This window comes from Budorcas taxicolor, chromosome 1 (assembly GCF_023091745.1).
Source record: "Budorcas taxicolor isolate Tak-1 chromosome 1, Takin1.1, whole genome shotgun sequence".
Taxonomy (NCBI): domain Eukaryota; kingdom Metazoa; phylum Chordata; class Mammalia; order Artiodactyla; family Bovidae; genus Budorcas; species Budorcas taxicolor.
In genome coordinates this window covers 200,952,172-200,964,989 of record NC_068910.1, presented here as the reverse complement: position 1 = coordinate 200,964,989, position 12,818 = coordinate 200,952,172, and the positions used below count along the sequence as shown (strand labels likewise).

General features: G+C 42.5%; 2 protein-coding genes across 2 annotated transcripts in view; one reads left to right on the top strand and one right to left on the bottom strand.

The window, feature by feature from the left end:
- The window catches only part of ACAD11 (acyl-CoA dehydrogenase family member 11), a 114,061-nt gene extending 102,671 nt beyond the window's left edge, over positions 1 to 11,390 (bottom strand). The window contains exon 1 of the mRNA XM_052642058.1: positions 11,188 to 11,390. Within this exon, the coding sequence (XP_052498018.1) occupies positions 11,188 to 11,336 (149 nt within the window). The 5' untranslated portion in view covers positions 11,337 to 11,390. The remainder of the gene's footprint in view (positions 1 to 11,187) is intronic.
- A 335-nt stretch (positions 11,391 to 11,725) lies between these two features.
- The window catches only part of UBA5 (ubiquitin like modifier activating enzyme 5), a 31,775-nt gene continuing 30,682 nt past the window's right edge, over positions 11,726 to 12,818 (top strand). Inside the window, exon 1 of the mRNA XM_052639419.1 lies at positions 11,726 to 12,313. Coding sequence (XP_052495379.1) covers positions 12,153 to 12,313 — 161 coding nt within the window. The 5' untranslated portion in view covers positions 11,726 to 12,152. The remainder of the gene's footprint in view (positions 12,314 to 12,818) is intronic.

Below are 12,818 nucleotides of genomic sequence, written 5' to 3'. Positions count from 1 at the left end.
GATACCACTCTAATGGCAGAAAGCAGACAGGAGCCTAAAGAGCCTCTTGATGAAGGTGAAAGAGGAGTGAAAAAGTTGGCTTAAATTAAACATTCAACCCACTCCAGTGTTCTTGCCTGGAGAATCCCATGGACTGAGGAGCCTGGTGTGCTCCAGTCCACGGGGTCACAAAGAGTCAGACACGACTGAGTGACACATTCAAAAAGGAAGATCATGGTATCCAATCCTATCACTTCTTGGCAAATAGATATGGAAACAATGGAAACAGGGTCAGATTTCATTTTCTTGGGCTCCAAAAGCAATGCAGATGGTGACTGCAGACACAAAATTAAAAGACGCTTGCTCCTTCAAAGAATAGCTATGACAAACCCAGACAGTGTATTAAAAAGCAGAGACATCACTTTGCCAACAAAGGTCCATATAGCCAAAGCTATGGTTTTTCCATACAGCTCTTACATGTATGGTTGTAAGAGCTGGACTATAAAGAAGGTTGAGTGTTGAAGAACTTTTTTTGTGTGTTCAAACTGTGATGCGGGAGAAGACTCTTGACAGTCCCTTGGACAGCAAGTAGATCAAACCAGTCAATCTTAAAGGAAATCAACCCTGAATATTCATTGGAAGGACCGGTGGTGAAGCTGAAGCTCCAATACTTTGGCCACCTGATACGAAGAGCTGACTCATTGGAAAAGACCCTGATGCTGGGAAAGATTGAGGGCAAGAGGAGAAGGGGTGACAGAGGATGAGATGGTTGGATGGCATCATCGACTCAGTGGACAGGAATTTGAGTAAACTCAGGGCTATAGTGAAGGACAGGAAAGCCTGAAGTGCTGCAGTTCATGGGGTCGCAGAGTCAGACATGACTTAGCGAATGAACAAAACCAACTAATAGACATCTGTATACTTAAATACACACAGAGAAAGAGAATAATACAGGTTCACTTTATCCACATAATAAATAAGTGGAAAGAGCTATTCATGTCAAAACACAAAGCTCTTTTTTATATTGGCATCAGTTGTGGGGGAAAAAAAAGTTAACTTGGAGTACTTAGAATAAGACTGCCTATCCCCATTCCCAAACACCTATCTCTTCCTACTTCCCATCACTCATAGCACTGCTGTCTTAAAACCACCAGGACTGGTCTCATAATGCTCTTTATCTCTGTTTATGTTATCAAACAAAAGACCTACATGCTCATGTCACCATTTATCCACTGCATTCTAATTCCCATAAGGCTCTATATAGTCCTTAGTCTTCTCTCACCCCGACCCTCATGCCCCCAGCTCCCAACACCTTTACATCGTGCACCCTGAAACTCACTGTCTTTCAGCACCACAATCACATTCAGTGCCAATCTCTTCTCTGAAAGGACGCTTCGCCTTCTTGCTCTAACTAAAACCTGAATGTTCCACAAGGATCCTGTTTCCCTTGTCTCTTAGGTGGTAGATTTTGCCCCACATCACTCATCCAGTGACCTGGAAATTGAGTCTGTGTCCTTCTTGATACTCATTGCCAGTTCCAGGCTCTCTGGCCTCCATCCTGTCTAAACACCTCTTCCCCAGCTTTGAATTTCATGTCATAGAGACTCTGCCACCCTCTACCCATTCTTGTTGCAGTCACCCACTAATTCATAGATCATTCTCCCTCAATGCCTAAGGATTTTCACTCTTACTAACACTGAGTTGTTCAGCCGCACAGTCATGTCTGACTCTGCGAACCCATGGACTGCAGCATGCCAGGCTTCCCTGTCTTTCAACATCTTCCAGAGCCTGCTCAAATTCATGTCTATTGAGTTGGTGATGCTATCCAATCATCTCATTCTCTGTCATCCTCCTCTCCTCCTGCCTTCAATCTTTCCTAGCATCAGGGTCTTCTAGTAAGCTGGCTCTTTGTATCAGGTGGCCAAAACTCTACCCCCATCCTAATTATTAATGGCATCAAAATCCATAAAGATATTTGTTCTTAGGCCTATCAGTTCCTTGAATTCTCACCTCCAGTGATTATACTACCTGTCACTCATTCTATGGGACACACCGTGGTGGTGGTGGTAAGTCGCTGTAGACCCCCAGGCTCCTCGGTTCATGGGACTCTCCAGGCAAAATTACTGGAGTGGGTTGCCATGCCCTCCTCCAGGGGATTTTCTTGAGCCAGGGATCAAACCAGCATCTCTTATGTCTCCTGCATTGGCAGGCAGGTTTTTTACCACTAGCACCACGTGGAAAGCCCTGGGACACACCTTACATCTTATCAACAACTCAAGCATGTAATTATCCTATTTTTTAAGCATTTCTAACTCTGATCATGGAGAAGGCACTGGCACCCCATTCCACTACTCTTGCCTGGAAAATCCCATGGACAGAGGAGTCTGGTAGGCTGCAGTCCATGGGGTCGCTAACAGTCGGACACGACTGAGTGACTTCACTTTCACTTTTTACTTTCATGCATTGGAGAAGGAAATGGCTACCCACTCCAGTGTTCTTGCCCAGAGAATCCCAGGGACGGGGGAGCCTGGTGGGCTGCTGTCTATGGGGTCACACAGAGTCGGACACGACTGAAGCGACTTAGCAGCAGCAGCAATTCTGATCATAACCTCTTTTCACTCACACACCTAGTACCTCAATTTCAACAATTCTTTGATCCCTGAACCTACCTACCTACCAACCATTAAACATACTACCTTATTATGGCCTTTGGTTCCCCCTTTCCCTTTGATATCCATCCTTAACTAGCTTAAATTCAACGCTCAGTTACATAACTACTCCCTTGAATACATCTTTAATACACTTGCCCTCTCTCACTTCATGTTATTTGCTTGGAGTCCCCCATCCTGGTTAAATCCAACTGTTTGCCTGAATGTAGCTGGAGAAAGAAACACGTAGCCATAATTATTGTTTAGGTTAGGTCCACTAGAATCAGATCCTGAGAGATTTGTGTGCAAGCGACTTAGTAAGGAAATGCTTAGGAAACCAATAAGGAATTGAGAGAAGCAAGTCAGGGAAGGGTAGAATGCTAAGCAAAATTATGATCTGAGACAAAGTTCCTTAGAGGGTAACTTCAGCTTGATTTCATGGTAAGGAGGGGACTCAACAGTGTAAGGTACACCTGAGAGTTGTCTTATCTCTAAAGCAAAAATAGTGGGAATTTCAGACACCTGAACCCATGAGTCACTGGTTAAGAGCCATCTTGGGCACTACAACATTTAGGGCAAAAGAGGCTCCAGAAGGCAAGGACAGTCTGTAAAAGAGCCATATGTGTTGGCTACTGGAAGCAGAAGCCACCAAAGCAGGGTATACATGAAAACAGTAAAAAGCAATCCAAGAGAATCTGAGCAAAGGATCAATAATACCTACTAAAATAACTACTCTTACTTCAAATTCATGACTATGAACCTCAAAGTGAATCATGCTGCAATCATAATATACTTCCTTAGTCCTTTCATGCATTTCCCATACTCTTAGATGACTATTTCACAATTCCTCCTCTTCCTTCAAACCTTGAACACTTTCTTCCACCATCTTCACTCAGCTGATTACTTAGCTTCATATTTCACAGAGAAAATGTGAACAATCAGGTGAGAACTTCCACAAGGTTACACTACCATTTCTATGGCATCAGTTCAGTTCAGTCGCTCAGTCGTGTCCGACTCTTTGAGACCCCATGAATCGCAGCACGCCAGGCCTCCCTGTCCATCACCAACTCCCGGAGTTCACTCAGACTCACATCCATCAAGTCAGTGATGCCATCCAGCCATCTCATCCTCTGTTGTCCCCTTCTCCTCCTGCCCCCAATCCCTCTCAGCATCAGAGTCTTTTCCAATGAGTCAACTCTTCTCATGAGGTGGCCAAAGTACTGGAGTTTCAGCTTTAGCATCATTCCTTCCAAAGAAATCCCAGGGCTGATCTCCTTCAGAATGGACTGGTTGGATCTTCTTGCAGTCCAAGGGACTCTCAAGAGTCTTCTCCAACACCACAGTTCAAACACATCAATTCTTCAGTGCTCAGCCTTCTTCATAGTTCAACTTTCACATCCATACATGACTACTGGAAAAACAGAAGCACCTATATCCATATACTCTCTCTTCCCTGCAGTCTGTAGAATGCCTATATTTCTTTCTAAGGACAATCCCTCTCTTGTGAACTAGATACCATTCTACTCTTGTCTACTCAAGGACTTAATTCTAGCCTTCTCTCTTCCACAGATTTTTCACTCTGTTTTGGATCACTGTCATCAGCATACAAACATGCTGCCTTTTTCTTTTTTTAAAAAGACTTCTCTTGACCCCACGACCCTGATGCTGGGAAAGATTGAGGGCAGGAGGAGAAGGGGACCACAGAGGATGAGATGGTTGGATGGCGTCACCAACTCAATGGACATGGGTTTGGGTGGACTCCAGGAGTTGGTGATGGACAGGGAAGCCTGGAGTGCTGCAGTTCATGGGGTTGCAGAGAGTCAGATACGACTGAGCGACTGAACTGAACTTGACCCCACTTCCCCCTCTACATAAAACATTTATTTCCCCCTTTAGAGCAAGGAGTATAAACTCAAAATGTTTACATTGTTTGCTACAATTCTTCTTCTATTTTCTCATGAACCCATTTCAATCAAGCTTTCATTCCTATCTTTCCAGTGAAGTGACTTTTTTCAAGGTCACTAGTACTCCAGTGTTCTTGCCTGGAGAATCCCAGGGACGGGGGAGCCTGGTGGGCTGCAGTCTATGGGGTCGCACAGAGTCGGACACGACTGAAGTGACTTAGCAGCAGTACTGCTATGGTATCAGATCATGGTTTCCCCCTCTTGGACCACCCCTTTTGAGACTCTGTTGTATGTTAATCCTTAATTCTTCAATTCTCAATACTGGGATTCCTGGGACTAAGTTCATAGACCTTCTCTTTATGTAGACTCACCTTCTAGGTAAGGTTTATGATCTCATGGCTTTAAATACCTTCTCTATCTCAGTGACTTCCAAATATATTTGGCTAGTTTAGATCTCTGCTCTGACCTCTTGATTCATATATCTGCCTGCTTACTATTACATATCCATTCCCATGTCTAAATTGCATCTTGAAATTAAACATTCCAAAACCAAGTTCCTGATATTTCCTTTCCAATCTGATTGTCTACAGTCATCTCTACTTCATTGCATGATAAATCCATCCTTTCAGTTACCAAGACAAAAATGGAATACTGTTGGTTTCCTCTTTTTCTTTCATATCCCATATGTGATCAGTTATAAATCCTCCAAAATAAATCAGGAATATGACCACTTTGAACCTATCCTACACTACCACCCTGTTCCATACCACTAATTACTCTCTACTAGGTCATCAAAATACACTCCAAACTGGTCTTCTTTGGTTTGCCTCCTTCAGTCAAACAATAATAGGGAAACAGATTCTGTTTAAATAGCCAAAGAGATTCTACTTAAAAAAAACAAATCACTTCTTTCCTCTGCCCCTAAATCCCTAATCTCTCACCATCTCAGCTAACTTTGTGTGCTTAGGCACTCAGTCATGTCTGACTCCTTGTGACCCTTTGGACTGTTGACCACCAGGCTACTCTGTCCATGGGATTTTCTAGGCAAGAATACTAGAGTGGGTTGCCATTTCCTTTTCCAGGGGATCTCCCTGACCCAGGGATCAAACCTGAGTCTCTTATATCTCCTGCATTGGCAGGCAGGTTCTTTACCCCTAGCACCACTTGGGAAGAGTGTCAGGTAGAGTAAAGGCCAAAGCCCTTATAAGAGTCGACAGAATTTCTCTTGCCCTTGTTATGCAACTCCAGGCACCCTGGCTTGTATTCTCTCCACCCACTGGGCACACTCCCTCTGCAGAGCCTCTGCTCTTCCCTCTGTCTGGAATAGTCTTTCCCCAGATAGCTATAAAGTTTACATCGATATCTCTCCTTGCTGAATGCCACCTTCTCACTGAGGCCTTTCTGCTTCCCCCTCCTAAACATTTCCTATTCTCCTTTGTTTTTCTCCATAATACACATTACTTTCTCATACACTGTAATATTTAGAAAGTGATTTTATTTATCCTCTGTCTTCTCCAGATAGAATGCAGGTTCCAAAAAGGCAGGATCTTTTTTGTTGTTGTTGTTAAATTCCCAGTGATTGAAGCAGTGCCAGGCACATAATATACACAAACTTGGAAATCATAGGGTTTGTTGTATCAAGTTATACAACATCTTCATTATTGTTTAAGTCAAAATATTTTTATTTCTAATATGATTTAAATTTTGCTCATTCTAAAAATAAATTTTGCATAGGTAAAAAATAATATTTAAGAGAACAGTAACACAACAAATACCAGTGTTCTCACTACACAATTTGAGAAAGAAAAAATTACCATCTCTAAAGCCCTCTGTGTATCCTTCCCTTCATTTTTTATTTTTGATTTTTGTCTGCACCACATGTCTTAAAAGATCTTAGCTCCCCAACCAGGGATCAAACCTGAGCCACCTCAGTGAGAGCACTGAGTCCTAACCACGGGACCACCACTGTCTCTCTCTTCAGAGTAACTATCATTTTGATTTTTACATTTATCATTCCGTTGAAGTTTATCCCCTTAAACAATATACTGTTTATTTGTCCAGTTTTTATTTCTGTGTTGATGTATATAGCTGCAGTTAAATAATCTTCACTGCTGTATGTGTTTCTTCATGTGAATATACTATAATTTATTTACCCATTCTTTAATTAATGTTGTTTTATTACTCTATTTTTACTGTTACAAACAGTGCAAAGATTTTGTAGATTATCTCGTGATACCACAGTACAAGAATTCCTCAGGAGTACACAACTAGGAATAGAAATGCTTTGTCATGCAACATGTATATCTTCCAATTTTATCTTTACAAGATTGTGCCAAATTGTTTTCCAAGGTTGTTACGTTGTTGTTCAGTCACTAAATCAAGTCTCTTTGTGACCCTATGTACTACAGCTTGCCAGGATTCCCTGTCCTTCACTATTTCCCCAAGTTTGCCCAAACTTCATGTTTGTTGAGTCAGTGATGCCATCCAATCATCTCATCCTCCATCAACCCCTTCTCCCCCTGCCCTCAATCTTTCCCAGCATCAGGGTGCCACCCTCACCAATAGTGGATGAGTCCCTGTTATCTCATATTCTGCTTGATATTATCAGATTTTTTTTTTTTCAAAAAAAGTCAAAAATTCCATATATATGTGTTAGTACACTGTATTGGTGTTTTTCTTTCTGGCTTACTTCATTCTGTATAATAGGTTCCAGTTTCATCCACCTCATTAGAACTGATTCAAATGTATTCTTTTTAGTGGCTGAGTAATACTCCATTGTGTATATGTACCACAGCTTTCTTATCCATTCATCTGCTGATGGACATCTAGGTTGCTTCCATGTCCAGGCTATTATAAACAGTGCTGCAATGAACATTGGGTTACACATGTCTCTTTCAATTCTGGTTTTCTTGGTGTGTATGCCCAGCAGTGGGATTGCTGGGTCATAAGGCAGTTCTATTTCCAGTTTTTTAAGGAATCTCCACACTGTTCTCCATAGTGGCTGAACTAGTTTGCATTCCCACCAATAGTGTAAGAGGGTTCCCTTTTCTCCACACCCTCTCCAGCATTTATTGCTTGTAGACTTTTGGATCTCAGCCATTCTGACTGGCGTGAAATGGTACCTCATTGTGGTTTTGATTTGCATTTCTCTGATAATGAGTGATGTTGAGCATCTTTTCATGTGTTTGTTAGCCATCTGTATGTCTTCTTTGGGGAAATGTCTGTTTAGTTCTTTGGCCTATTTTTTGATTGGGTCGTTTATTTTTCTGGAATTGAGCTGCAGGAGTTGCTTGTATATTTTTGAGATTAGTTGTTTGTCAGTTGCTTCATTTGCTATTATTTTCTCCCATTCAGAAGGATGTCTTTTCACCTTGCTTATAGTTTCCTTTGTTGTGCAGAAGCTTTTAAGTTTAATTAGGTCCCATTTGTGTATTTTTGCTTTTATTTCCAGAATTCTGGAAGGTGGGTCATAGAGGATCCTGCTGTGATGTATGTCAGAGAGTGTTCTGCCTATGTTTCTGTGGGAGAGGGAAAGGGTGGGGTGATTTGGGAGAATGGCATTGAAGCATGTATAATACAATATATGAAACAAATCGCCAGTCCAGGTTCGATGCATGATACTGGATGCTTGGGGCCGGTGCACTGAGACGACCCAGAGGGATGGTACGGGGAGGGAGGAGGGTTCAGGATAGGGAACACGTGTATACCTGTGGCGGATTCATGTTGATGTATGGCAAAACCAATACAATATTGTAAAGTAATTAACCTCCAATTAAAATAAATAAACTTATATTTTTAAAATGTCAAAAATTATGCTATGAGATGGTATCTTGTCATTTTAACTTGCATTTTCCCCAATTATTACAGTGTAATGAAGCTGAGTGTCTTCAAGTCTTTTGCTCATTTTTCTGTTGAGCAAGTGCAGTTCTTCATATGTTCTGGAGGTTAATCTTTTATCCATTCTATACATTGAAAATATTTTTATCTATAATTTCATTTGAAGGATTCTTCCAGTCATTTCCTTCACAGTTTGCGCTTTTGTCTTTTTAAAGACTTTATTCTCTACTCCACAGTCTAAACAGCTTCTATATGTCTTCCAAATGTTTACAGTTTAAGAGATTATGTTTTTATTATTTATTTTTTAACTGTGGTGGGTCTTTGCTGCCGCACATGGGCTTTCTCTAGTTGTGGCAAGCGGGGGACTACTCTTTGTTGCAGGCTCAGTAGTTGTAGCTCCTGGGTGCTGGAACAGAGGCTCAGTAGTTGTGGTGCTCTGGCTCTGTTGCTCTGAGGCATGTGCGAACTTCCTGCACCAGGGATTGAATCAGTGTCCCTTGCACTGCAACATGGATTCTTAACCACTGGACCACCAGGGAAGTCTCCAAATGTTTATAGTTTTGCCTTTACCGTTCCTCTGTAGTCCACCTAGAACTGAGTAATGTAGAGTAAGGAAAGTGTCTAATTTCAATTTTTTTCATATACATAATAATTATCCCTGTATAATTTACTGAAAGATCTCTTCCCTCTCCAACTCTCTAAAGACTGATTCTCAGTGCCAGCACTGTCATATGTCAAAGTTCTATAAATATGTGGGTCTTTTTGTGGATTCTCTCTTCTGTGTTATTGATTTGTCTATCTCTGTGAAAAAAATAGGCCATCTTAATTCACATTTCCCACTTTGTTCTTCCTCAGGAGTGTTTTCCTTTATTTTTAACCCTTTGCTCTTGCACATACAATTTAGCAGTAATTTTTCAAATTAGGGGAAAAATTAAGACTGTGAGTGTCATTGCACTGAATCTATATAACAATTGGGAAAAAAAAGAGAAACATACAATTCTGAATTCTCCTATTCATGAACATGGCATCTTTCATTGTATTTAGTTCTAAGGTTCTAATAGTTTTATAATTTCCTCTACAAAGGTCTTGCAAATATTTTATTAATGTTTGAGAAAATTATACTTCTGATGCTATTAATTTGGTCTTTCTGAAATTTATATCTTAACATTTTTGCCGCTAAAGTTGAGAAATTCAATTGATTTTTGCATACTGAAATTTGATAAACTCCATTATTTTCTGTAGACTATTGGTTCTTTAATTTGTGTATCAATTAGTTTTCTAAAATGTGTTCATTAGCTATCCTTTTTTGATTTCTAAACTTTTGGCATTTATATTCTGATTTTTTTTTTTTTTAAGAATGACATTTTTGAATTTTTGAAACTTCTTTTGTGGCCTAACATTTCTTCAATTTTTATAAACTTTTCAATGTGTCCTGGAAATAAATGTGTATTCTCTGTGGGGATAGTTCTATACCATCTATACTTCTATATTATCTATCTATCTAACTAGTTCTATACTAGTTATTCCATTTATCAAGCACAATTCTGATTTAATATTCAACTTAATTCAGAATTAACTCTCAGTTAGATAATTCTCAAACAGCCCTAGGAGATAAATATTATCTCCACTTTGCCAAAGAAGGATTCAATGCTCAAAAGAGTTAAATAACTTGTCCAGCTGATTTGAACTTTGATCTATTAGTCTGTTTACAACCCAAGTCTTCAGGCTAGAAACCTCTGCCATTTTTTATTCCACTTGCTGCTTCATCCTATAATATCTATGTAACACAGTGCTTTTTATTTTTTGGTTGTTATTTAATTTGGCCACTGCATGGCCCCAGCAGTGAAAGCACTGAGTCTTAACCACTGGAGAGCTAGGTAATTCCACACGGTGCTTTTTAATTTTACATTGTCAAACCCTCTCTGATCCATCACCTTTCCACTATTTTTAATTTCTCTGAAATCAGTAGTAAAGGAATATAACCCCCTGTGATAAGGCCACTGGTAAACAGTGCTGTTACAACATTAAGCCCTTCCATCTATATTACTTCATTTATCAGGATTATACAGAGCAGGCAAGTATTTATTACAGGTTATGAAACTAGTCGTCAAAGAGTTCATGTACCATAGTACTTAAATTTCCAGTCAGTAAGTGACACACCTAATTCTTCTGGAAGCCAGGATTGCTTCTATAGTTCTGTGTTTATCAAGATGCTATTTTTAGAGCAAAGTCTATTTGTAAATTACCTTCTATTATACAACATCAGACTAGAGGCAGATTCACTGTGGAGAACAGACAGTACTCTCAGCACCGTCATCTAGTTCCATTCCCCTATTTCAAAAGAACTAAAGCCCAAAGTGGTGCTGTGATTTGCTAAATGGAATATCTAGGATAAGAATTCGGATCCCCCAACTGATACCATTAACTCAGCCTCTAAGAATATGGCCAATGTGAATGGAATTACATCCGCTTCTCTGGGAAAAAAAAGGTTATAGAACAAAGGTTGAGCGAACGCCCTCTCTATATCACACAGAGCTTCCAACCTTAACTGCCTCAGTGAATTCTCAAAGTATATAGCTGTTAACAAAGATTCCTTCTCATAGCTGGAATCGTGAACGTTATAGTGCTTCCATTACCGCGCTGGAATTGGAAATACACAGAATGTAACGCGGGAGCCAGTGACACCAGCTCCCGCCGGCAGAGTAGGTCACTGCGGAAAAAAGAAACAGGGTGGAAGAAACTGGAAAACCACCCAGGGCCAGAGGAAGAAAAGCACAAGGTACAGATTTGTTTCTGCTGGAGAAGGCTGGCGTCGATACCTGTATTGGGCAACCGTCAGCTTGGCCTCGGGCTCGGTCCCAAAGCCGGGCAAGTGCTGGTGTAGGTAGGCGTCCAGAGACCTGCAGTTGAACTTGTGCTGGGGCAGCACTTCCATAGTGTTGGGCTCGCGGGAGGCAGCGGTTTCCATGATCTACACTGCCGCTTCAGACCACAGAGTCACAGAACTCAGTAGACTCCTGGGATCCGGTGTGTCTAGGAGAACGCCACTCCACAGACAGGGGCGAGACCGAGACGCCCAGGTGGAGGCGGGCCCGCGGCTCCAGCCAATTACACATCGCTAGGCCGCTGGCCGGCAGCACTGGCCAGCTGTCTCCTGGACTTGGGCTCTATTCAGGAAATGCTAGAAGGGCCTTGTGTGTTCGAATTTAAACTTTTCAGTCAGCCTCAGAGTTGGAGACCTCAATTCTAAAGAAAGCAAAGTCACGTTAGTCACAAGAGCATATTAGAACGCCGAGGCCTGGTCCGTCTCCAAATTGAAAGCACTGGCAGGCGGAAGACCTACCGGGTCCGGTGCAGAAAAGAGCCCGTCAAGACCTCGAGCCTAGGAATAAAAGATTCTGGGGTTTTTCCTGGCCGCCAGGTTGGAAAGGCAACATCGCAGGCCGCTGGTTCTGGACACTTATGACCCGGGCCCTTGAGCTCCCTGGACTCTTAGGCCCTGGCGAAGAGGGGAAGTAGGGGGCTTTTTTTTTTTTTTTTTCCCCCCCCTGAGGCGGACCTTTGACTGCAACGCACCGGAAGTGGCACGCTGGGAGACCCGCAGGAGCGGCCGAGACGTGTCGGTCTGGGGCGCGCTGGGAGCGCTTCCCCAGGTTTGTGGGCTGGGAAAGCTGCAGCAAGGTGACTCTACACGTATCCTTCTCGGGGCCAGCAGGCCAGCAGCGTGGGGCGGCGACGACGGCGACGGCCGGGGCTGGGAGCGCTGGCGGCCGGGGTCCCAGCCATGGCCGAGTCTGTGGAACGGCTGCAGCAGCGGGTCGAAGAGCTGGAGCGGGAACTGGCCCAGGAGAGAAGTCGCCGCGCCCTGGGGAGCGGCGACGGAGGAGGCGGTCGGGCCCGCATTGAAAATATGAGCTCCGAGGTGGTGGATTCCAACCCCTACAGGTGACCTGCGGGACGGGTCGGGGCCGGAAGAGGGGCGAGGTCACGGTCTCCAGGTGGTCAGAAGTGAGGCGCTTCCCGCCGCTGTCCAACTGACAGCTCACACCTCCCTTTTCTTCTTCTAGGGTCTTATTTCCAAACGAGCAAGGCCAAGTCTTAGTCTTGGTCAAAAGGTGTTCTTTCTCTTTTTAAAAAAACTGAACTAAATCAGCCATATGGTGCTGCTCCTGTGCTTGCTGAGGACACGGATCCGGTTTCTTGCCGCCCCTACCTCTTTTAGTCTTCCTCGCTCAGCATGAAACTGATAGTAGAAACTTTCAGACTAGGACACCAAATGTAAAACCTGCTAAGCTAAACTTGGGAGCTTCATGGAGTCTTCTGTGTTTCTTAAATTAGTGTGGTGGAAACAGCTAGATTAGCTCTAAAACCTTTGGACTTCACTAGTCCTATCCGTACCTCTCCTTTCTTCATTTCCCAAGATTTTGTTAATTCAGCAGGTTGAATATAA